Source organism: Bacillus rossius, chromosome 15 (genome assembly GCF_032445375.1).
Source record: "Bacillus rossius redtenbacheri isolate Brsri chromosome 15, Brsri_v3, whole genome shotgun sequence".
NCBI lineage: Eukaryota > Metazoa > Arthropoda > Insecta > Phasmatodea > Bacillidae > Bacillus > Bacillus rossius.
Genome location: NC_086342.1, coordinates 3,326,195 through 3,351,545, shown reverse-complemented (window position 1 = coordinate 3,351,545; position 25,351 = coordinate 3,326,195). Strand labels below are relative to the sequence as shown.

Below are 25,351 nucleotides of genomic sequence, written 5' to 3'. Positions count from 1 at the left end.
CCTTCCATCAGCATGTCCACTGGGCTTCAACACAACACACCTTCCATCAGCACGTCCACTGGGCTTACAGACTCAGAGCACACATAACACATCTTCCATCAACATGTCCACTGCTCTCACACAACACACCTTCCATCAGCATGTCCACTGCTCTCACACAACACACCTTCCATCAGCATGTCCACTGCTCTCACACAACACACCTTCCATCAGCATGTCCACTGGGCACACTGACTTAGAGCACACACAACACGTGTATGAATCTGTACTTGTTGAGCCTCCCTCTTCCTTACAAGCCAACCAAATGTGTACCTGATACTGCCTGTGAAATTTCCAGTTATTAGGAACCTGCAGAAAAAGACTAGAATGCATTCTGCCATGGCGGAGGAGGGGCGGGAGGGTAAGGCTCGGAGGGGATGGCAGGACCCTCTGTGTTTGCTCGGGGATCGTGGACACGGGACCCGCCAGAGTCCCAGCGAGCCGTCCTGAAGAGTCGCGCATGCGCAGAGAGGGCGGAGCGCATCGACCTCCCTCCCTCCCCCCTCTTCCACTCACAGCGGTACCAACTTCCCGGGTGCCAAACAAACACTGCCTTGCCAACTTTCTGACAGCGACCATCAACTTATATCTTTTGTCTTCAAGTATACATTTCAGTGATTATAATTTACAATCGCAACATCGGTTATAATCAGTGAAGTGAAAATTTTTTGGGGACAATGAAGGGAGTTCTTTGAAATATGCCTAAAAAAAAATTTCATAATATCCGTACCATGTACACTATAAAATCCGTTATAATTTATTGTAAAACCATAAATTAATATCTATGTTTGTCTGAAATATTTTTTATACGAACAAACATTACTGCAAGGGGTGGAGGACAAAAAAATGTCATATCTCCCTTCATAGGCACATCATAGAATCCGTTCAAACTGTTTGTAAGTCTTATAAATTTTATCTAGAAATTTAGTCTGAAACATTCTTTCTTATAAAACCGAGCATTGCTGCAAACGGTGGATAAAGAGCATTTGAAATAGAAAAACAAATTTATTACTACCTTAGTTATCATACTATCAGATCGGTTCAAAATGTTTGTGATTAGTATAAATTTTATTCAAAACTTTTGTCTCGATCCATTTTTTATGATATGGGCCATTTGTGCAGGGGTTTGAAAAATACAGGGATAGAATTTTAAAAATTTCATTATTTACTAATTATGTATAAATTTAAGTTAGTTGAAATTTATTGTAAAACCTTATTGTATTACTTATTATGTTTAACAAATTTCAACTTTTTTTTTTCACATTTAAAACTTGAAATTTTGATGTTTGGCATTTCTCGACCGTGCAGTTTTTTTCTTCTAGTGGCGATGTTCCGCCTGTTCAGTTGCTCCCCCTGGGCCGGGTAGGTGCTGGTCGACTGGCGCTCGGAAATTACCCGCCTCTCGCGACCTGACCCTGGCGAGGGGGCAAGGGGGGTTGTCTCGCCTCGCGACAACCAGAGACTCGTGATTGCAACTCGCCTAATTGCCTGGTAGGTGGAGGGGGGTGGGGGAGCGCAGGGGCTCGACCCAGGCATCGCCAGGAAATGAGATCTTCGCCTCGCCCCGGCTGGGAGGCGCGCGCGTCGTGGGTTGGTAGCTCTGGACCAGGCCTGCCAATTGCAGATTTGCCCTCCCCCCCCCCCCCCCCACTTCTCTATAAATAAATAAATAAATAAATAAAATGTGAGCGAGTTTTTCAGTACTCGACAGTGATGTTGTAAGCATCCAATCTCTCGGCAACTAGCGAACTCACGTGTTCTCAATGTTGTTCGTGTTGCAAACAAACTTGTAACACGAAACTTAACATTAAACGAAAATTAACGTGAAATTTACTTTAAAAAATAAAATATTGGTTGTCTGTAAAGTAGGTTAACGGACGATAGTTTAACGTGACAACGTCATAACAAAACATTTTAGTAATAAAAGAATAAATACTTGAAATTATACTAGTAATCAGATTTTTAAAATGCAAGAATAACTAACCTTTATTGCCGAAATTATTGTTGTTGTAATAAGCAATGAAAACCACATTAACTTTTCACTTCACTTTATAAACAGTCGACGAAACAGTTCACGTGTAGATGTAAGTTGTGTGCTGCCGCTGTCTTTCTTCTCCTCGGACGCATAGGCCAATCGAGTGGAAGAGAGATAGATGCGGCGCAAGCGTACAATGAGCGTAACGGGACACTTTGTCGTGCGTGCAGCCGGCGTTCATCGATTTATTAGACGTTGTCACGTCAAAAAATAATGCAGGGCGTCATAAATATACTGATAAATAAAACAAATATTCTCTTTTCGAGTAACGCAATTTCTGGGCGCGAATCACACACGCACTTTCCGCGCCCGCCGCTAGAATTCGCTGCCTGAATCGTAAACGATGCTTGCCACCATCAACGCGCAGATAGCAGCACGAAACAACAGGATGTTTTAAACTATTAGAAACGGCTTCGCAACCGTCTTTCGAACTGATTTCGTCAAGGAATCTTATTAAAATATTGTCCATCTTTTTAATATTCACCAAACCGTTAATGCTATAAAGTTTCCGCAAACGTTGGAAGTTATACTTAAATGGCATCATTAAATTATTAACCTGAAATATTTTAAAACACATATTATAACACTAAGTATAAGTATTGCTTAAACGAATGAAACCAGTCTTGAAATACCTCCTACAAAAAAAAAAACTTAAACTCATTGAGCTGATTCGAAATCATTATTATTATTATTATATATTGTAATTTTTATTACATTATTAAAAATAAAATAAAAAGTTGTTTTAGTAGCGAGATTAGAAAGGCCAATGGTAACCGTGTAACACGGGAAGCCTAAGATGTCCATCAAGTTCTGTCCCTGCCCGAACACGCCCGAATATTCACCTTCGGCCAACCTCGGGTTTATATATATATATATGTTTATTTTAATGTATCTTTACTAACCTAACTAACCGTCCATAGTGTTTTAAAGTGTTTTAATGTAGCTAACCTAACCGACCACTTTTAATATTTGAATTAATTTTTCCTGCGCAAAAATAAAACAAGTCCCGAAGTTGGCCGAAGGTGAATTGTTCGGGTGTAATCGGGAATGGCAGAACTTTACGTGCATCTTAGGTCTCCCGTGTAGCGCGGTACGCGCATGCTCAATGGCCTCGGCAAGAGCACACAGCCAGTAACTGGACACGGCGTGAGTCGGCGGGGAACAGGGCCGCCAACTGTCGGCAGGGGCGGAGCTACCGGCGGCCATCGCGCGAGAGAAGACGAGATGCAGCTTCCCTGAGGACCGCGCACGAGAATAAACTGTAATTACTCTTAGCAAACAACCCCTGGAAAAAAAAAAAAGAAACATCCCTACAGCTCATAGAATCTGGTGTCAGTAATTTTCAAATGGAAATTGCTGCTAGAGCAAATACGAGGTGCGTGATGGAAATCGATTCAAATTACAATTTGCCCTTCTGTGCAAAATGATTTGCATTTTAATAGGAAATTTATAAAAATTCTGAGTAATTTTTTTTTTTACCTTTCTCCATGAACAGCGTCTATAAAGATTCCGACAGTACATGTACAGAGATGGTTATTTATGGATTTAAAAATTCCAGAAAATGAACAATAACTTTTGTTTAAAAAATTAAAAATAAATAACTTATACACCAGAACGCTTGAAATCTTCTCTAGCAGCTGAATCATTAACATATATATTGTTCTGTTGACTATGATACTGGTGCACCATTCCCCTTTAAGTATTGGTCTCGTGTGAGAGTAAACACGGGAGAGGTTGAGATTCTGAAAAAAACAATCCTTAAAGCAGAATTTAATTATTATTGATAAAATTTCGCCATTGCATTGATAACTCATTGTTATTCCGGTATGTATGAAATTTTGCACGCTTGACCTTTGAAACCATGGAGGTATTAGTCTATGGAGTGGTTGCCTGTTCTGAAAGGGAAGCCTTCATTTCACAGACGAGAGAGCCACACCCGAAGTTCCCCGAAGGTTGCTTAGCAAATAACTTTTTAATATGTAGCTATCCAGGGCTAGGAAACAGTTTACATGATTTCACAGTATATTTAATGTAGCTATCCTAACCAAATCAACCTTCCATAATGTTTTAAAGTATTTATAATGTAGGTTACCTAACCTAATTGACCATTAGTTATCATGAGTTGTCCAAAATAAAATTTAAAAAAACTGAAGATGCACGATCGGGCGTTTGGCTCTCTCGTCTGTGAAAAGAAGGCTTACCGTTCTGAAATTGAATTCAAGTGTTTAGCCATAGGGGTATCAAAACAAATCGTAGCTGCATACATGCTAATACGCCGTTAAATCTGTTCCATACGAGCGCGCAGGTTGCACGTGGCGAAGGGTAAATCACCGGTGACCGTCCCTCAGAATGAATCTGTACACCCCTGGGTTGGTGAAAGGAAGAAGAGGGGGCGGGGAGGGATGGACGGAGCGGCAGTCAATAACCGTTGAAAGAGTAATGCCGCCGCCATATTGATTCCCACCGGAAGCGGAATGCGCCGACAGGGCCCGGGGTCGCAAGGAAGTGTAGTTGTTTGTGGAGGGGGGGGGGGGGAAGGGGTGACCGTGGAGACGAGACAACTCGACAGGAGGCCGAAGTAAAGTGCCTTTGTAAGGATCGCTGTGAGGCGGGACGACTCGGAATGTTTCTCCCCCGGAGAAGGTCTGTAACTGGAAAATATTACCCGACTCTCACACACACACAGCTGCTTCCCGTCTCGCCGCGTCGCTCCTGACGTCACGCGTCACCAGCTAGCGACACGAGCCCACCTGTCACGCTCACAGATTGTTAGCGACGGTGATTCATTCATTAAAAAAAAAAGAACTTTAGATATTGGAATTTATTTTGCCGCAAACAGCACATCTCTAACTGCAATGCTTTTTTTTTGTTATGATTATTTTTGAAATTGTTCAAAGACTTTATGGCCACCCTGTATTTTGTACCAACTTAAATTGCAAAAACGTTGAAATTTTATTTCCCTCCCCTCATGTACATGAAATACGTAGAGACCGAAAAAAAATTCGGGGATTCATTATGCGATACACCGGAATCCAAATACGTTTAACCTTTTTTGATGCTTCAGTGATTGCACCACAGTTTATCTGAAGGACTCTGAGCCAACCTTCAATAAAATGAGTACCTAATCAACACCAACCCAGCTTACAGGTGTCACGAGTCAGTAGCCAATGAGCAGATGTAATTTGCCCGGGTACACAGAGGATCGTGGAGTCTGTCCTGGAGTCCATTGAAACGGCGAATTTTTCCGGTGTCTAGTAATATTTGGTGTTTCGATAACATGGAGTCGTCATTTTCAGCCGAATCACTGACGTCGTGTGACAAACAAACTGCTCTCTCATTGGCCGGGTAAAGTGATGAACTAGCTTCTTTTCCACCGATCAATGACAATAAACAATTAATGTGGTGAATATGGATCAAGGTTATTAAAACCTATTAAAAAGTAACATTTTCTCGCCAAAATTCATAACTAGGGGCATGCATACTTCGCGAAAAGATTCCGAGACTTGCCTAAAGTTAAAACACTGTAGCATAATCAGTGTTTCGTGATTGGGTGAGTTTCTTTCAGGTACATGTCCACTGTTAGTTCACAAATCACTGTGATTCAGTGTGGACTCAAACGTGTCAAACATGGCAACGGCTTCTCTCGCAGACGGCCGCCAACCACAAGGAAGAAACCGCTGGCACGGGTATACCTTGTTGCAGTCTAATAGGCGTTCAGATCTTTTCGCGAAAAATGCATGCCCCTATTCATAACTATAGTCAAGATGTATGTTATATCGACGTTCATTAATCAATGTTCAGGGCCATGATTATTGCGCCGACTCATTTTCCTCCAGGCTGGACTCGACTGCTTGTATTTAATCAAGTCGATAACAAGGTCATGTACTTTGGCGGGTTACAAGTGACTGGCTAACCAATTATTCTCCTTGTTTACAACTGGCCCAGGGTCGTCAAGAGCACTGAAGTACAGTCACCAACATGAAGGAGATGTATATGTGCTTCAAGACTACTTGATACCCAAATGAACAGGGACTGGGAAAATTAGTGGTTTCGATGGACTCCACGATCCTCCATGTACTCGGGTGAATCACATCCGCTCATTGGCTACTGACTCGTGACACCTGTTATCTTGGATGATTTTGATTCGACATTCATCTTGTTGGGGGTTTTTACATTGGCTCAGAGTCTTTCAGATAAACTTTGGCCCGATCACTGAATCAGCAAAAAGGCATACATGCTTGGATTCTAGTCTGTCGAAAAATTAATCTGTGAACTGTTCCAGACCCTGGCAGTTAATCCACGAAGAAAATCGTTAGAGGCCGAGAAAATTCGCGGACTCACTTCGCGATGGACCGCAATCAAAATGTTTACCTTTCTGTTGCTTCAGTGATTGGGCCACAGCTCATCTGTAAGACTCCGAACCAATTGGGAAACCCTCAATAAAAGAAGTATAGAACCAAAGAAATACCCAGTTAATAGGAGTCACGAGTCAGTGGTCAATGAGTAGAGACCGGAAAAATTCGCGGGTTCAATGAACTTCTGGATGGACTCCAATATCCTCTACACACTCGGGCAAATGCCAACTGTACATTGGCTGCTGACTTGTGAGTCGTCTCGACTGGGTAACCTGTGATTCGACACTTCTATGAGTGAGGGTCTCTAATTGGCCCTCAGTCCTCCAGAATTAACACAGTGAACCAACGGCAGAAGCCGCACTAAGGTATAATTATTTGAATTTTAGCATAACACGAAATGAACCCGCGAATTTTTCAGGTCTCTAGTGATTGGGCCACAGTTCATCTGTAAGACTCTGAACCAATGAAAAATCCTCAACAAAGGAAGTATCGAACCAAAGGCATCCCAGCTAACAGGAGTCACGAGTCAGTGGTCAATGAGCAGGTGTTATTTGCCCGGGTACACAGAGGGTAGTGGAGTCCATGCCAGAGGTCCCAGTCGCTAGTGAGCGAATCTCCGAGGAAGAAGAGGCCTCGAGAAGGCAGTGTTCGTCGCGAGCAAGAAGCCCTTCAGGTGTCGGGGTCAAGGAGTCGGGGGAGAGGAGAAGCCCCGCCGAGAGACAATATCTCACGGACTTGCGCACTCCCTGGGCTGGGCGCGTTGCAAGCTGCGACTGCAGAGCCCGGTCAAGTCCGCCTTGCTTTCTTCTGCCAGACTGGACTCCCGCGTAACCCTGCACGACGTGGTCAGTACCACACCTCGTACACGGGGACACCTGTGTTTAGAAAATTTATAGAGACCTGTAAAATTCGCGATTTCAAATCCCTGAAGGATAGACTCCGTGATCCTCTATGCACTCGCGCAAATTACATCTGCTGATTGGTTACCGGCTCGTAACACCTGTTGACTGGAATCATCGTGATTCGCTAATTCTTCTGTTAAAGATTTTTCATTAGCTCAGACTCCTTCAGATAAACTGTGGCCCAATCGCACTGAAGCAAAAAAATGTCAAAAGTATTTGGACTCTATCCTATCGTGAAATAAATCCGCGAATTTTACAGGTCTCTTCAAATACATTTTGTTTCCAGGTATCTCACACAACAATGTAGCTTTTTTGTTAGAGACATGGCGAGTTGTGAGGCTGCAGCAGTACGGCACCCGCATTCTCATTGGCCACGTCGAAGGGTGGGAGATAAACTCTCACCGACCACAACCAATAACTAGAGACCTGGAAAATTCGCGGGTTAATTTCTTTTTATGCTAAAATTCAAATATTTATACCGTTGTGCTGCTTCTGCTATTGGTTCACTGTTAATATGTAGGACTCTTGGCCAATTAAAACAATCATAAAAAAATGTATCCAATCACAAGTTACCCACTTGAGACGCCTCAAAATTCAGCACCAAATGAACAGACGCCCTTTGTCCAAGTAGGCAGAGGATCATGGAGTTTTTCCTGGAGGTCATAGAACTCGCGAATTGTTCCAGTCTCTACCAATAACTAGAGACCTGAAAAATTCGCGGGTTCATTTCGTGTTATACTCAAATTCAAATAATTACACCTTAGTGCGGCTTCTGCCATTGGTTCACTGTTAATCTGGAGGACTGAGGGCCAATTAGAGACCCTCACTCATAGAAGTGTCGAATCACAGGTTACCCAGTCGAGACGACTCACAAGTCAGCAGCCAATGTATAGTTGGCATTTACCCGAGTGTGTAGAGGATATTGGAGTCCATCCTGAAGTTCATTGAACCCGCGAATTTTTCCAGTCTCTACCAATAACTACTCATACATACATGCGAGGTTTGATAAAAAAAAATAACTCTGTAGCAGCAAAAGCTGACGCTACAAGTATCTGAAGTAATAAGCCCGATAGTCTGATCCGTCGAGATACTCAGTGTCATGTTTGAACAAGTTGTGACCTGTCAGTCGGCTTCCAGAGCCGGAAGAGAGAGGTCGTGTTTATTTTGTACGGTCGCGCGTCATGGACAGAGACCCGGGAATTTCGCGGATTGGTCTGGCCTCAGGGTAGAATTAAAAGTCATGTTTGTGCTCAACCAATATTTGCTATCCCATTGGTTGATTTCCTAGCGAGAACATTTTTTTTTCCTCCTTGTTTATTGGCACTACAAGATTAGCCTACTTCTCTCCTGGCTGGGTCTCGTTGGCTCACGGTCGTAGAGGGGCGTGTCCGAATAACTGCGGTCCAATCATGAACACAGTGCGAGGGTGTGAAGGTTTGCATTCTAACTTGCGAATAAATGCTTGAGTGAAATTTCCGTTTATCGTTAACTTTGTTACACAGTTTTAACTCTCAGCTAGTTTCGAAATCTTTGTGCGAGATATACATGCCCCTAATGATAACAAATTAAAAAAAAAAAAACAAAGCTTGAACACAATTTTAAATATTTCAGCAAATTTTTGTTTGAAAACATTATTCACAAACAAAATATCAAATGATGTTTTTTAACCTGAAATTTTTTACTTAAAATTTTAATTAGGGTTACAAACTACAATAATTATTCTACTTTCCATGAAACTTATTTATTCAAAATCTATGCATTTAGGATGGTGATTTACGCGTTTTGTACAGGATGATTATTTCCCCTCTCTACGCCCAATTTCCCTTCGAACGCAGAAAAGGGTGAAGTTGGTGCAGAAGGTGCAGAAGGTGCAGAAGGTGCAGCTGACCCGAACAAAGCCCCAGTTATAATTAGAGTCCCGGGGAAACCCGTTGATTCGTTTAGCGAGTTGAACTCCGGGCATTAGTTACGTACAACTCGTGGAGCGAGGTGTACAGGACGCGACTGAAACAACAGGAAATAAACGCTCGACCGTCCCACGGGCGGTTGTTTGGAAGAGGGATAGGTAAGGGGGGGTGGGGTCACGTCCCCTGGGGGTAATATGAGTTGGTTGGAGGGGGGAGGGGGCAGCTGAGCGGCGGAGAGGCCGTTAACTCGGTTAGCGACTGCGAAATTAGCACTTCGCGGGCGTCCGCCCGGAAATGGAAGCAAGATGGCGGCGCCCAGCAGCGCTGGTCGCACGTGGCTGCCAAGGAAAGGCTACTACCACACGTAAAAACATTTTCTGTACTTTTGAAAAATGATTTATTTGAAAATCAGTTGTCAATAAATAGTTTGTAACACTACAATATAGATATTGTAACTTTGTACAACACATGGCTGTGGTTATTTTTGCATATGTACAGAATACGTTTTTTTTTGAGACAGTACTGAGTTTTTGTTACGAAAATGGTGCGCATAATTTTACATTTTATCAGATGTTTCATCCAAGCATAGCTCTTTAAACCATGGAAAATATAATAGAATATTCAATAATTTTACTTTATTTTGTTTTATTACTTATGCTTGTTAAAGTGCGCAGTTAATGCTGAAAGCTATTGAAGGAACTGTTTACGAACGACTTTAACTATTGGATGTACTGGGGGCAACACAAAGCATAAATTTTCCTGTCAAACTGCAGTTTTCAAAACCTCCACACGCCTCGACCGACCCGAACTCGCCTGGCATACTCCCGTCACGCTAGCACCGCGACTTGCTCCCTCGCTCGCAACTGCTCGTCAGAGGTGCAAAGGTTAGAGACTGGAAAAATTAGCGATTTCAATGACCTCTAGGATAGACTCCAAGATCCTCTATGTACTAGGACAAATTGCACCTGCTCATTGGATAATGGCTCGTGACACGTGTTACCTGGAATGCTTGTGATTTGATACTTCTTTTGTTGAAGGTTTTTCACTGGCTTAGAGTCCTTCAGGTAAACGGTGGTCCAATCACTGACTCAGAATGAAGGTGAACGAGTTTGGAGTCTAGCCTACCGCGAAATGAATCCGCGAATTTTTCCGGTCTCTAGTCATAGGTACCTACATTCAAGTACAGCGAAGTAAGTGTATTCTTCTGTCACTTTTATCTCAAGTGAAACCAAGAAGTTTTCTGGCTTATGTTCTTCATTACATACGCTGGTTCTCTTATAAAGCCTGCCCATCTTGTAAAATTTTATTCAACAGTTAATACTATAAATTTTCCACGCTAAAATATTAGATTGAAATGTTTTAAAACACTAAGTATATGTTTGCTAATTTTTTTTATCAAAGGACTGAAATCAGTTTGTAAATACTTCCCACAAACAAACTTTAACCTTATTGAACTGAGTCAACATTATCATGTAATGTTATTATATTATAATGCTGTTAAAATAAAAATTCTTCTTTCGACGAGATTTGAACCACAACCTCATATTTACGAAGCGCACACTTTACCGTCATGCAACTGGGGATTACTTCTTACTATGACTATTTTAGATTACCAAATATATTCCATGGTAGTTTCACTATCATAAAGTTTCATTTGGCACACCAATACGTTTGATATGTAACCCCAATATTTACCGAAGTAACGATTTACGAGTTTATGTTGTTACACTTTTAGAGGTTTCTGACATTTCTGCGCAGACGCAGCACCGCTGTGCCGCAATTCCGTTCCGTTTTTCCGACATAACTCCCACCAAATGCCGCATACTTAGGGACCGGAAAAATTCGCGGGTTCAATGACCTGTAGGATGAACACCATAGTTATACGTTTTCTCGGTCAAATGTCACCCACCCATTGGCTGCTGTCTTGTGAGACGCCCTAATGTAGCAGCCTGTGATTCGATAAAGCGTTGGTTGGGTGTTTCTCATTGGCCCAGAGTCATCCAGGTGAGTTGTGAGCCAATAGTAGAGGCAGCACTGAGGTATAACTATTTGTATTTTAGCCTATCGCGAAATGAATTCGCGAAATTTTCCGGTCTCTACGTATACTGACAGCTAAAATGTTAACAAATAAAAAAAATTGACATCGAACCGAAAAAAAAACATTGTACGTAAATCTACCCTAAAAATCAAATGGATCCACGAAATATTCTGATCGTTGTTCATGGTTGAGAAATCTGATTTATTGAGGCAGTTAATTAACGATTTTCAGAATAACACTAATACATTTCTTAACATTTGTATACACAAAATTTTCAGAAACAACTAAGGATAAATTAGGGTGCTGTCATAAATTAGAAACACGCACCTTAGGAACACACATGATATAATTTTTCTTAAGTTACGGCTGTTCTACGTTATGACTTTCTATGTTATGACGTTTCTAAGTTGCGTATTTTGGTGTTGTATGTTTCTAAGTTGTGTGTTATGACGTTGTGTATTTCTAAGTTATGTGTTTATACCTTATGACAGTTCTATGTTGTGTGATTAAAAGTGGTGATAGTTCTAAGTTGTATGTTTCTAAGTTGCGTATTTTGGTATTGTGTGTTTCTAAGTTACGTGTTTATACGTTATGACAGTTCTATGTTGTGTGATTAAAAGTGGTGACAGTTCTAAGTGGCGTGTTACAAAGTTGTGATAGTTCTAAGTTGTGAGTTTATAAGTTACGATGTTACGACGTGTGTTTGTAAGTTATGACAGTTCTTTTTCCCCATAATCCCAAGCTACGCCTGTTCTGAGTAGTGACGTGCGGATCCCGAGCAGACTGGGAACCACGGACAGCTGCCACACACGTGTTCCTCCGAGTCCAGCTGCAGCTGGCCCGCGCCGCTCTGCTTCCTCGGGCCGCAATATCGATCTCTCGAAGCTCGCTCGGGCGATAAACCCCCCGGGAGGGGCGGTCCGCGCGCTATCTCCGTGCAGGGCGTCCACAGTTAGTTATTTCCTACTAGATATAGTACTGTTAGTGGTCTAGTACATTTACGCTCAGATCTAGTACTTTTTTCCTTTAATATAACAATATTACAGTAACTCCGATATGTTTTGTTATTAACCGTAATTATTTTTAAAAAACTATGGAATGTATGTGTGTGTGTGTGTGTGTGTGTGTGTGTGGTGTGATATTTAAGTTCGAGCATTGCAATGCCATAGTAACTTCCTAAATTGTTAAAAACCATAACAAATTATAATTTAGTTATTTTTTTTTCAAATCTAGTACTTTTTTTTCGCGTAAATTGGTACGAAATATTTTTTTTTTTCCCCCTTGTGGACACCTGCGTCCGCCGACAGCACTGCCCGCCTGTGTCGGAGCTCGCCCTGCGCGTCTCCCGTCGTGCCAGGGGGACTAGCGCTCTTTGTGGACTTCCACTCACTGGTTGTTTTTTGACGTGACAACGTCTAACAAATCGATGAACGCCTGCTGCACGCACGAAAAAGTGTCCCGTTACTCACATTGTCCCGTTACGCTGTGTCCCGTTACGCACATTGTACGCTTGCGCAGCATCTATCTCTCTTCCACTCGATTGGAACAGCCATCGCTTTGACTTTTTCGAGGTACATTAAACTTGAAACACTCCCATTCGTTTCCTACTTTTCCGATCATCGTCCTATACTTTACAGCAGAATAACACAGATTTGAAGAAGTTAAATAGCAAACATGTATAAAAGTTATAGTTAAAATAATCTCTTCGTTAAAGTAATAAACATATTTGAATTAATGAGTGCAAATAAAAGTAAATTTATCAATTAAATTGTAGATTTCATTTCACTCCTTCTTTGTATCCATACAAAATAGTAATAACTCAATAAAAATGATTCAATTTTATTCATAAAAGTATGCAATCATTTAATCAATGTTTTGTTATGACGTTGTCACGTTAAACTATCGTCCGTAAACCGACTTTAAAGACAAACAATATATATATATAAATTTTTTTTTTTACGTGTAAACGTCTAGTCGTACGTTGCAGTGATGGCCGGTCGAACTTTCTTGTGTGACAAAATAACTACCAGACTAACAATGCGTCAACAATGGTCGAGCCCACAACGGACGGATAACGTCTGTACGTGTTTCTCGCTCAGTATTTGTTTTCTCTGTGACGTCACCGTACCCGTTAGATACAATGCGCGTGATTGTTGCGGATTATCCTTGTGTAAAGTTATGTATTGGTGTGGCATGGAAACGCGTTTGGCTAGGACACTGATTCGGGTGTCGTTCAGAAGAGCTTTCGGAGCTCTGCTAGGACCCAAAGTGAGACCATAAAAATATTTGCCGGAATATAGGTGAAAATCGGTATTGAATTGAAAAATACAAAATAATTGAAGATGTCGTGTCATATGACTAGAGACCGGAAAAATTCGCGGGTTCAATGAACTTCAGGATGGACTCCAATATCCTCTACACACTCGGGCAAATGCCAACTATGCATTGGCTGCTGACTTGTGAGTCGTCTCGACTGGGTAACCTGTGATTCGACACTTCTATGAGTGAGGGTCCCTAATCGGCCCTCAGTCCTCCAGATTAACAGTGAACCAATGGCAGAAGCCGCACTAAGGTATAATTATTTGAAATTTTGTATAACACGAAATGAACCCGCGAATTTTTCAGGTCTCTCCATATGAGTCGTAAATATGCTTGGAATTATAGAAAACGCAAGTATCACGTCGAAAGGAATCCAAAACGCCTAAAAAGTCTAGTGCCGAGATAATGCAAGAGCTACGGCAACGTCGAACAGGAAATGAAAAAAAAAAAAAAAACGCGCAATGTCATTTCGTAGCTGGTCCATCGGACATATAGCGGCTAGCGACGTTCCAAACGTCTTTGGATCATGTAACCATTGTATTAAAGAGATTGATAATTAAATAACATATTAATAAGAAAACACTTGTTATGATTTTATCCACAAGTGTTCACGAGAAATCTACAGCGCGAACCCAAAATTCACTCTTCTCTGTTTTTTTTTAAATTTATAACAATTTGTTTTATTATTACGCAATTTGTGTAATTCCTGCAAAGTAGAACATTAATTAAAAATAAGGTCATGCGCATATGCCATTTCTGATCTACACAACAAAAAAGAATAAATAAACACACACAGAACAAGCCAATATCAGCTGATTTGAAATATTACATGTTTATACAGAACAGAGAATCCCGTTGAAGAAATTTAGTCAAAAAAATTACGCAAGATATGAACACATTAAGTTGATAACCACGAGTCAGTTGCAATAAAAACAGTAAATACAGAAATAACAGCACCAACATTGGACAAAACAGTTCATTTGTCTTTGGCACTTGGATGTGCTCATGAGAACGCGGTCGGCGCGCCACTGAAGGTCTACGATTAACCTGAAAGTAGCTACGTCATGCTAACTAAACATTACCGTACGAACCACAACAGTAAATTGAGTGTAATATTTTTGTTTTGGGCATACGCTTTTGCTGGGTACACTGTAGTCTATGTCACAATAAACCCCAATAACGGACGAAAAAGATGAATTTGCAAACACAGAGAGAGCAAGCCAAGATTAACATATGTAAAAAGGTTAAATGCACAGACAGTGCAGAGAATAAATTCCGTGGAAGGAACTGGTCAGAAACATATCCCGGCGGGCTTACAACGACGAGATAGTTTCAACAAGAACAGTAAATAAAGACCAAAAAATATTCCTTGGACAAGACAGCGACCAACAGTATTATGTGCCTGAGGACGGGAGCATATCTCAGTTCCCGAAAAGTCGCAACTGTTTTTGTCTTAGGAATTCTACAGTGTTCGTCTGTGCTGTGGTCGTTGTGTTTAATTACATCTCTGGGTCCGCCTGCTCATCTCTGTGTTGTCCAAGGAAGATTTTCTGACGAAAATTACCGGTGCATCCGTTTGTTTGGGTTTGTTATTTAAGGGGCCCGCCTCGTCAGGGGTGTATGTGTGTTAGTGAGGCGGAATGATAAGCGCGACGCTCGCTGGTGCTTCTAGCGCGGTATAGCCTCTAAGCGCAAGTCTCTGAACTGGCGCGCAGTCTTCTCGTCGTCACAGGATAACTGTGAAATTTGAGCGGTGACCGTAACATTATATGGCGGAGAAATGAAGATAAAGGTGTAATGCAACTCCCTTAAGTGCTTTCAAGAACCTGTACCGTTTGTTTTACGCCTAAAAATTACTCTGAAAACATGCGTTTTAGGCATATAAACTCTTCTACAAATACGATTTAAAAACTTAATCCGAAAACAAAAGTACTTTTCGGCCCTCAGCGAACTCTTAAATGCTTTTCGTAAGTAGACACCACTCGGATATCTTGAGTAGTTTTGAAATCGCGTTGTTTTTCCTGAAGCTCTGCGCACCGTGTGTGTGGCCGGGTAGGCGGGACCCGCAGAGCTTATTCGAATGTGCTGATCATGAACGATCGAACACTGCGCAGAAGTAAGTAGATACGTAAGCCTGTCCCGGCACAGTAAAAATACCAGTGGCTCGAGACAGCGGTAGCGCCTGGCACCACCTGGCTAGGCTGACCCGCCGCACACGCCAGCCGAGCGGGTAGCGGAGTCCTAGCGCCCCTTGAATCGATACGCCAATGTTATTAGGACTAACATTTCCAGGGTGCGATGACTAGAGACCGGAAAAATTCGCGGATTCATTTCGCGATTGGCTAGAATCCAAATACGTTTGCATTTTTGCTGCTTCAGTTATTGGGCCACAGTTCATCTCAAGGAATCTGGGTCAATGAAAAACCTTCAACAAAGAAAGTCTCGAATCACAAGCATCCCAGTTAACAGGTGTCACGAGTCAGTAGCCAATGAGCAGGTGTAATTTGCCCAAGTACGTATAGGATCGCGGAGCCTATCCTAGATGTCAATGAAGCCGCGAATTTTTCCAGTCCTTAGCGATGACATGCAGCCTAGACCACAGAGCAAGTAAAGAGAGACATCGACGTCACTTCTATGTTGGCGACAGTTCCTTATAGGCTGGTCTCTTTAGAGGCGGGTGGGTGGTATTAGTTTTCTGTATACGTGCCAACCTCGGTCATTGAAGACGAGAAACTAAACCATCAAATAATATATATGAGAAGCAATTTTAACATAGAGTATCACCTATTTTTGGGCACCATCGATTAATTTCTACTGTCGAATAATCAATCGTGTATTCGTAACGCACTATCGGATAATTATTCGATAGCTTTAGTCGAAGAACTTTTCATTCGCTGCAAACTGCAACGGTTTTATTATCAAAGATTGAATATGAGTGGACGACTAAACACTGTTCCAATTACTATTCACTCTGGAAACAAATGATTAATTTCTTGTTAAATACCGATTTTTAAACTATGATTACCGGCACAGTGTTCACATAACGAAAATTACAGAGTACATTATATCTCATGATAAGGATATAGACTAAAATACTATTAATAAAATTTATGTATAAAATATTGATAGCACAAAGAGGTGGCCTTAATTTCTGAGCTTAAAACAATCTTGCGTAACTAATCTCAAGAAATGTTATACTGGGATTACCTCTTAATTCATGACATGCATTGTGATTGTGATCATGTATTAACAGCATAGTAATAACACAAATACAAAAAAAATGTTATCGTTTTATGGTTTCTCTTGAAACATTGTACAACCAACAACTTTTTTTTCTCAAAATTTACCTACAATGATACATAGATTTGAGATAATATCATTAAGAAGTATAATCATGAAAATGTAGCTCTAAGTGAACAATTTAGTTAATACTAAACATCAACAAACACGACATACCGATTGACCGGGAACAAAGATTGGATGATTAATAACTAAATTTAATCGATTGATATTCATGTTAGTCGCGAATAACGACAGTTAGGTAGGTACTCGATTTTGTCGATAGTTTTTATTCGATGGTGCTCAACACTAGTAGCGTCTGTACCCTGCATCTTAATGCCAGTAACTAATCTAGTTTTATATTTTACGTTTGAATTACGTTTTATATCTACGTTTCCATGGTTTTAAGAAAATTATGCTTGAATGAAACATCAATCAATATATAAAATTATGCGCAAATATTTCGTTAGAAATACTCAGTTTTATCTCGGAAAACCTATTTCATATATGGCAAAATAACCATAGCCATGTGTTGTACAAACTTAAAGTATATTTCTTATAGTAATACAAACTATTCCAAAGGAATATTTTGTAAAAGAACAAAAAAAATATCTGTGTGACCTTTTAGAGCTCCAAAATAACGTTTTAATAAATATGTGGTGATTAAATGTGACCCAACAATGAAAAAGGAAGGGTTGTCCCTTAACTAGACGCCATTACAGGAAAATGAAGTGAACAACTAGGCGCGCGAGACCGTGCCTTGCAAACAGGGTAAAAGCTTCACCCACCTCTTCTTGCTACACGTGCTCTGATTGGCAGGAGAAGCTCTTCGCACTCGGCTCGGCCAATGAGACCGCTCGTTGTTACAGAGAACGTCCGTCATTGTGAAAACATATATCTTCCACCCGTAAGACTAAACATTTTGTACGGGCAAGTTGAGGCTAGCCTGGAGTGAAACGATTTTTTTTTAAGAAATCTTGGCGCTAAATATTATATGTATGTGTTTATATAAGTGTGTGTATATAATAATACCGGAAATTATGTGGATTAGATTACCTACTGGCTTAAGGTGTTTAATTATAAAGCTTTAGGCATTTTTTTATCGGTAGAGGTGCAGAAATTTCGCGGATTAAATTTGTCGCAAGCCCTAATGCAAATCTCCATACGCATGCAGTGTGTTACTGATTATATCGTAGTTATTTAAACACGCCACTCTAAGACCGTGAAGACGCTGGCTCTAACGTCACGACGGTTTGAAATGAGGGCCGTGTTTTGAAAAATATGAAGAAACTTGTTACAATTAATCCTGTATAGATTGATAAATATATTTTGAAGTTATACTTCGCTAAGCGCGTTATGAAAACATGATGAGAATGAATCTTTAGGATACGCGCGCACCATGCGACGGAATTTTCACAGGATTAAAAATGGCTACATACAGAATAAATACCAAAATATAAATAAGAATTATAATACATGTGCTTTTTAATATTATTCTTTAGTGATTGATATTGAATACTGGTCCATATAATTAAAACTACTTATTTATTTTGAATATTAGTGGTAAAAATTGTGTTTATAAATTTTTCAAGTGTAATAAAGAATTTTGGGTTCCCACGCGTGATTCATGTGATGGCAAAAATTCTTCCTGTATCCGATGAGATATTTCACGAGAGGAATATTTCCTGCTCTGCCCGTCTGTAAAATATTACGGCAGACGTAAGGTCAAGCAAATATTTCGTTTGGAATGTTTGTCCTCGTGGACCAGAAATTTGAACATTCATAAAAATGAATAACCGATACAGGACCTAGAGGTCTCGCTGTATTCAAATTTTGGGAGGGAGGGTGGGAGGGAGAGAGAGAGAGAGAAAGAGAGAATGTAGATCACTCTGAATGGAGATTAATAGAGAAGAGAAACGAGAAATAAAAAAAATTTAAGCTTCAAAGCAGAGGAGGGCTACCTGAATAGAGAATTGTTTGAAAAAAGATTGTTTGATAGATGATGCAACTTGAAAGACTTTTATTGGAGGCTATAAAGATAAAATTAATTGAGTTTTTGGACGTCATAAAAGTAAGGGCTCCTACGTTATCAGGTTGGTAAGAGTCAATAATGGGTATAAATGGAGTATATCAGAAGAGTTTATTACATTGCGTATTGTCTACATATTATGTTTAGTGTTGTGAGGCGAAGTAGATAGGTTCTTAAGCTTCGCTCCACAACGATATGACATAACACAGTAAATAAAGGCAAGATATAACTAACAGAAATATTTTATTGCGTATAATGTTGTAAGAGTATAAAGAGTTGCATAGTTATGCTGAGTATAGCGCTGGGTCTAGAGGGTTAAATACGATTTGCCTGCAAGATAGGCAACACACTCTTGAGCCACATTCCTTACAGCAGTCAACTTTTACTATGCTTACAACTTCAATTGCAATAGAATGGCAAGCATGCACTTTGAGAAGATGTGTATCGCAAGGAATTTTTTTTTCTGTTTTAGAATTTATGTCGGAAGGACACCAAAATCGAATAAATTATTAAAATTAAAAAAAAAAAAACGAATGAGAGAGAATAATATAAAGTTCTTAAGGCGTAAATAGTATTGAAGTAGCTTGGCTTCTGGGTTTTAGCCGTGTCCTTGGCGATAAATTCACCGACGTTTCGGTCGATATTGCAGTCGCCATCATCTGGGAGCAGTTACCTACTGGTAAGTACAAACTGGTAGGCAACTGCTCCCTGATGATGGCGACTGCAATGTCGACCAGAAACGTCGGTGAATTATTCGCCAAGGACACGGCTACAACCCGGAAGCTAAGCTACTTCAGACAATGGCCGTGAAAGCCTGCAAACATTATTATAATAGTTGAACATTTGAGAATAAACAGGGCTGGGTCCAGGGGTCCACCCGGCCCCACCCTTGTGGGGGCCATGGGCTGGGATCAGATACCAGGGGCCTGCTTCTTGAGATCCGACATTTGTTCTCATTGCATGAGTTCACTTTGATGTTTGGACGAACATCACAAGGACATTGCTAACAGACTCTACAGGAAACCTTAAGGTTATGCAATATGCACTGATCACAAAGTCACCTTCAATTTACGACCAAAAAAAAAAATTCTGGTTACAAATTATCCAGGAATATTCGTAAAATAACGGTTATCGTCATGAATTTGCGGACACGGAGTTCACTCAGTCTGAACACGAGTCCAAAAGAATATTCTTGGTATATCAACAAAACATAAAAAAAAACTGGTTAAGTCTACAGTACGAACAATCTTATTTTGTCCCAAGTGTGTGTTCACCTTTGTTTAGAACGAATCATACAACTCGGAAGTCGAAATACGGGGTATTTTCTACGAAGATTCAGTTATTTGAAATTACGAAGAATTGTTCGTTAATTTGGTTTAAATTCCTCGTTCGAAAGTCCGTAAATTTACTGAAATTTATAACAGTGTATAGGTCAAAGTAACGTAAAAGTATTTTATTTTAACTGTGGGGTTTTAAAATCTGTACAATAAATAACGGGGAGGTGGTCCGAAAAGGGTTTTTTGCCATCGGGTCCTTAGTTTCTTATTTTCACTCGGCGGCCATGCCGGCTTCCTGTTAGGATATTCTTTGATATGCTCGTATGCTTATTGGCTAATCCAGAAACATGACAGAAGAAATTATCAGAATGTTGTCAGTCACAGAGACACTCACGTACCACTGTGTAATTACTATCGAAGTGGACGCAATGCGCCATGGGGTTGGCGTATCAGACTCGGGTTCAAATTCCGGGACAGCCAACCGATTTGGACTCTTCGTGGTCCCCCAAAATAACACCAGGATTATGCTGGAGCTGCTCCTCACGATAACTCAATGTCGCTTCCTTTCTCGTAGTTGCGTGCTCCCGTTTACAATGAGCGCGCTGTCAACGATGCGGTTAAAATAATTTTAAAATATAACCATGTGAGTCTTCCAGTACTCTTCAGAGATGTGTGACATCTAACCTTGGTAACGAGCGAATTCATATGTTCTCATGTGGCGAATACAGTTATAATACGAAAACCGTAACGTAGAATTCTTTAAAATAATGCCGAGCATGATAAAATACGCAAATTGTGTTTTTAACTACATTTCTGGACGCGATTCACACGTAGTTCCGCACCCACCGCTAGAATTCACTACCGGAGAAGCTACGTTGAAAAAGACATCTTTAAAAAAAACTAAATCTGGGACCTAATTTTCGACAAGGAATTTTTTTTAAAATACTGCCCATCTTGTAAAAATTCACTAAACCGTTAATACTATTACGTTTCCCTTGGCGTTGTGAACTTTGGTTAGCGCCATTCGCCTCAGATGGCAGCAACTTGATTACACATTTCCGTTCCATAAGACTTCCGTTCCATTCACGAAATTACTCCCACCAAATGCCGTATACCGGGAGCTAAGATGTTACACTCCAAAACGTACGATCACTGTTATTACAGAACAGAATAACCTCTGCCAAAATAATTCTCCACTGCCGACAGCTTTTAGCTGGTCTGTAGATAAGATCTTGTCACGTGTTTTTTTTTCCCCCAGTGAATAAGGCATATAAACACTAAACTACTCCTACTATATCGTTAAGTTGGCACACGTGATAAGGCTGGCTATACTCAAGTTGAACTTCGTGCGTTCATTGGTAGGAATGACTGTTGGAGCAATGGTTTCAGAAATGTTACGTTTGGCTGGAATGAAGTATACATGCGCGGGCATACTTTTTACACTCATTGGCCCGAGAGAGCCCTCTGGATGCCGTTAAAAAAAAAAAGACGAATATGATTTGTGTCAGTCGGTGCTTTGAAGGTATGTGTTATATGGCTTCGCTACGTAAGGCTGATTACTATATAAACATCCCCCCCCCTTACCGGGAGCAATTTGTAACCGGAAACATTGCGTTGTATTTTTTACACGTGTTCTCAGAAGTATTGTGTTTTTTTAAGTGGTTGGAGGATTAGCCGTTGACGTGAACGTTGCTAAAGGGCAGTCTGATTGCGAGCGTTATCGCCCAGTGGGGTTGGCAGCGCTGATAACAGGCGAGGACGTGACAGCAGACAGCCAGAGACAGCACTCACCTCGGGCAGCTCCTCGGGGACCTTGCCCATCCAGGTGAGCGACAGCACGGCGCAGTCGCACTTGCAGTTGCTGTTCCGCTCGAAGTGCAAGTGCATAGCCGGCTGGTGGTCGCCTCCGAGCGACGCGCACTCAACCCGGGGCCCCGAGACACTCACCGCGCGGTCATCTCCAACAATGCCGCCGGCAGGGTCTAGCGCGCGCGTGCTCTATGGCTGCTCGGCGCTCGCGCGTCGCGTCCGGCCGCCATCTTGCCGACCGCTCGCCTCCGCGTCACGAGGCGCACTCCCCTCCCCCCGCTCGGACAAGGGGGTATTGATTGGCGCTGCGGCCGTGGCGCGGCGCTGCGGCGAGTCTCGCAACCAGCGCCGCGCGCTCGCCCTGCGACACATGTTCCGTATCGATCCATCTATGGCCGTTTGGTTGCTGAGGGGAGGGAGGCGAGACAGACACTGGCGTGGAATTCGTGCGAGGGCATTCGTCGCCAGATTACGTTCGAAAACCTTCCCTTTCAAAAACTCCGGCGTACCCAGAGAAGATGATTAGACTCCTCCCACCATCTTAGTCAAAATATTTGTCAATTATTTATATAATAATCAAAACTGTTGCTTTATTCATTTACTGTAGCAAATTTCAGTGACGATACGTAATTCCCTCATAGTCGGATCTGATTTTGATACTCGGACTCGGATACCCTCTACGTTCTCATGTATTCGAGTAGCGCCGGTTTGATGTGTATCGATGTATCGAACCCGCGACCCTAGACACGTGAGCACCAGCTATCAGGCCCGAAGAATCTCCCCATAGCTCAGTGTTCAGATGTTTACAGTTCTATTTGACACTTCAAGTAGCAGTATTAAATGACATTTATGCTTTGATAACATGCCCGTACGTTTAAAAAAAAATTAACTCGAAATTGTATTGATTTTATAACGTATTTATGCAAGGGTGTATCCAGGGGGGACAGGATAACAGCTGCTCCTTCCGAAATGGAAAAAAAAAAAAAATAAAACAAGGCCCTGTAGCTAGAAAAAGTAAGTGTAACTGATCCTCATAAAATAGTATTCCGTTTTTTAACGATTAATGTTTTATTATTATTATTATTTAATTTTAATATTTATTATTGTATTGCTCCATAGACCCTTCTCCTCCAACTAAGAGATTGAGTTTGGAAAAATCCCTTCCCCCTTTTTTTTCTGACGGATTCTGTGAAATTCCCCGCCCTACTGTATTGTTACGATTTACCGCGGGTTCGTAAAGGATAGCCCAATTAAAGATTTTGTCACACACAGTTTTATTGATGGCCACTACTTATGTCACTTACAATTAACCTTATAAAATTGCAATATAATCAATTACACTTAAAAATGTTGCTTCACCAGTCACTCGTTTCTTACAATCCACACACCTCGCTGGGCCGCACCTCTGGCGCAACTCTCGCCGCAGCACCCCTCGTGGGTCTCCGCCGCGGGACTCCGTTGCCACACTCCGCTGCCGCCGACGCACTTGCCTTCGCCGAGGATTCGCTCGACGCCTCGCTCGGAACTTCGCTCGGGACTCCGCCGCGCCCGCGATACTATTGCCCGGAAACTCCGCCGCGGGAAAACTCCCGACTCCACTGAACTCACTCACTCCCTGCCCTGGAACCTTCGTCCAAGGACTTCGCCACTCTGCCGCACCCGCGGCACTATCGCCCCGGAACTCCGCTGCGGGAAGGCTCCCGCCTGAACTCTCTCTCTGAACTCCACTCCACTCCTGAGGCCGACGTCCTCTTTTTATATCAGCCGTCATTTCTGGAACTCACAAGTGCGACCGGGGCCAGTCGCGTCATTCCGCGCCGACACGACGGCAGAAATCTCTCGAAACACATGTCGGCGGCTCGCGTAACTCCGCAGCTGTCTGGTTTGTTACATGTCAAAGGCAGGGCGCCGCGCGGGTAAAAGCGGGTAAAAATTACACTAACATGGCGTCAGCGCACTCTAGGAGTCGAAAAAAAGATGGTAACCTCCAGCAGATGAAGACAAGATGGCGGACATGACATCATACCAGCTGATGATATATATATATATATATACATTGGTATTGGTGGGTCAGTCGGCAGGTGGCTTTCATCGAAGAAGGAGCTATGTTTTTTTTGCTCTTACCGGTTTCGAACCAAGGACATCAAGGCGTGTGTTTTTAAATATTATTTTATTAAAATGTGATTAGTAAAATTTTATTATAATTTTTAATTTTTTTTTCCAAATTTCTAGCATAAAAATTACGGATTTTCAAGATGGCGGCCGTAACGAAAAGTGCTTAAGTGTTTTTAAAGATTTTTATTTAAATTGGATTAATAAATATTTTTTATAATTTTTAAAAATTTTCCCGATTTTCTAGCTTTAAAATTACGGATTTTCAAGATGGCGGACGTGACGTCATACTAGCTAACAAAATATATATACCTTGACATAAGTGGTGGGGGTCAGTCTGCCTACAGCCATCATAAGGGAAGGATCGGTTGCCATTTTTATTTTGTCCTTGTCGGGTTCGAACCGAGGACTCCGAGTTTCATGTTGTAAATGTATGTTTTTTAAAATATTTTTATTAAAATTTTATTAATTGAATTTTTTATAAATTAAAAAAATCATTAAAATCGGATAATAAATAAAGATTATTAAGATGGCGGCCGTAACGGAAATTGCAACGGTTACATAATACTCCTAGATGACGTCAGCGGCTTAGAGCGGCTAGCTCTTAGGACTTTTAAGCCGCTTTTAAGATTACGTGTTCTTTCTAAAGCAGAAGTATTTTGAGGTTTCTTGAAATCCTATTTTTTGAACTTTTGTGAAAGAAAACGAGAAATATTTCCTCAAAACGGGAATTTTTGATATATTTTGAGTCATTTTTGAGGAATTTTTAGGAATTTTTGAGTTCAAGATGGCCGCCGTGACGTCAGAGCAATCGGTCCTTGACCCCGGCTCCAGCTCCTCGCGCCTGCGCCTGGCGCAGGAGCCCCTTTTATATACTACTATAGTGGACTTGCGAATAAATGGTCTGCATCGACTTAGTGCATGCGTGTTAATTTTAAATTTTTTTAGAGAGTTGAAATTAAAAAATGTCAATTTTTTTTCGAACTTTTTCGTTGGTTGCGTACCAATTTTCCGTCGGTTGCTTACCAAGATGTTTCTAGCTCATCTGATTATGCATTATAATAAGTTCAGATCAGTAAGTGAGTTGCACGGTGTTATGTACAGTCTGTTCTATAACTGAACGTCAATCCGAGATCAGTTTACGGTTCTGAATAAAAAAAAGTGTCGCAGTTTTTGAGTTGAAAACATTTTTAAAAAGTTTTTTTTTATCCCTATTCTGCACCAAATTTTTAGATACTGTGACTAAAAAT

At 41.2% G+C, this 25,351-nt stretch overlaps 1 protein-coding gene across 1 annotated transcript in view; it reads right to left on the bottom strand.

Annotated features, from left to right (window-relative positions):
• Window positions 1–22,067, bottom strand: part of LOC134539618 (tubby-related protein 4) — a 57,253-nt gene extending 35,186 nt beyond the window's left edge. The window contains exon 1 of the mRNA XM_063381794.1: window positions 21,972–22,067. Coding sequence (XP_063237864.1) covers window positions 21,972–22,067 — 96 coding nt within the window. The remainder of the gene's footprint in view (window positions 1–21,971) is intronic.
• Between the last annotated feature and the right edge of the window lie 3,284 nt (window positions 22,068–25,351).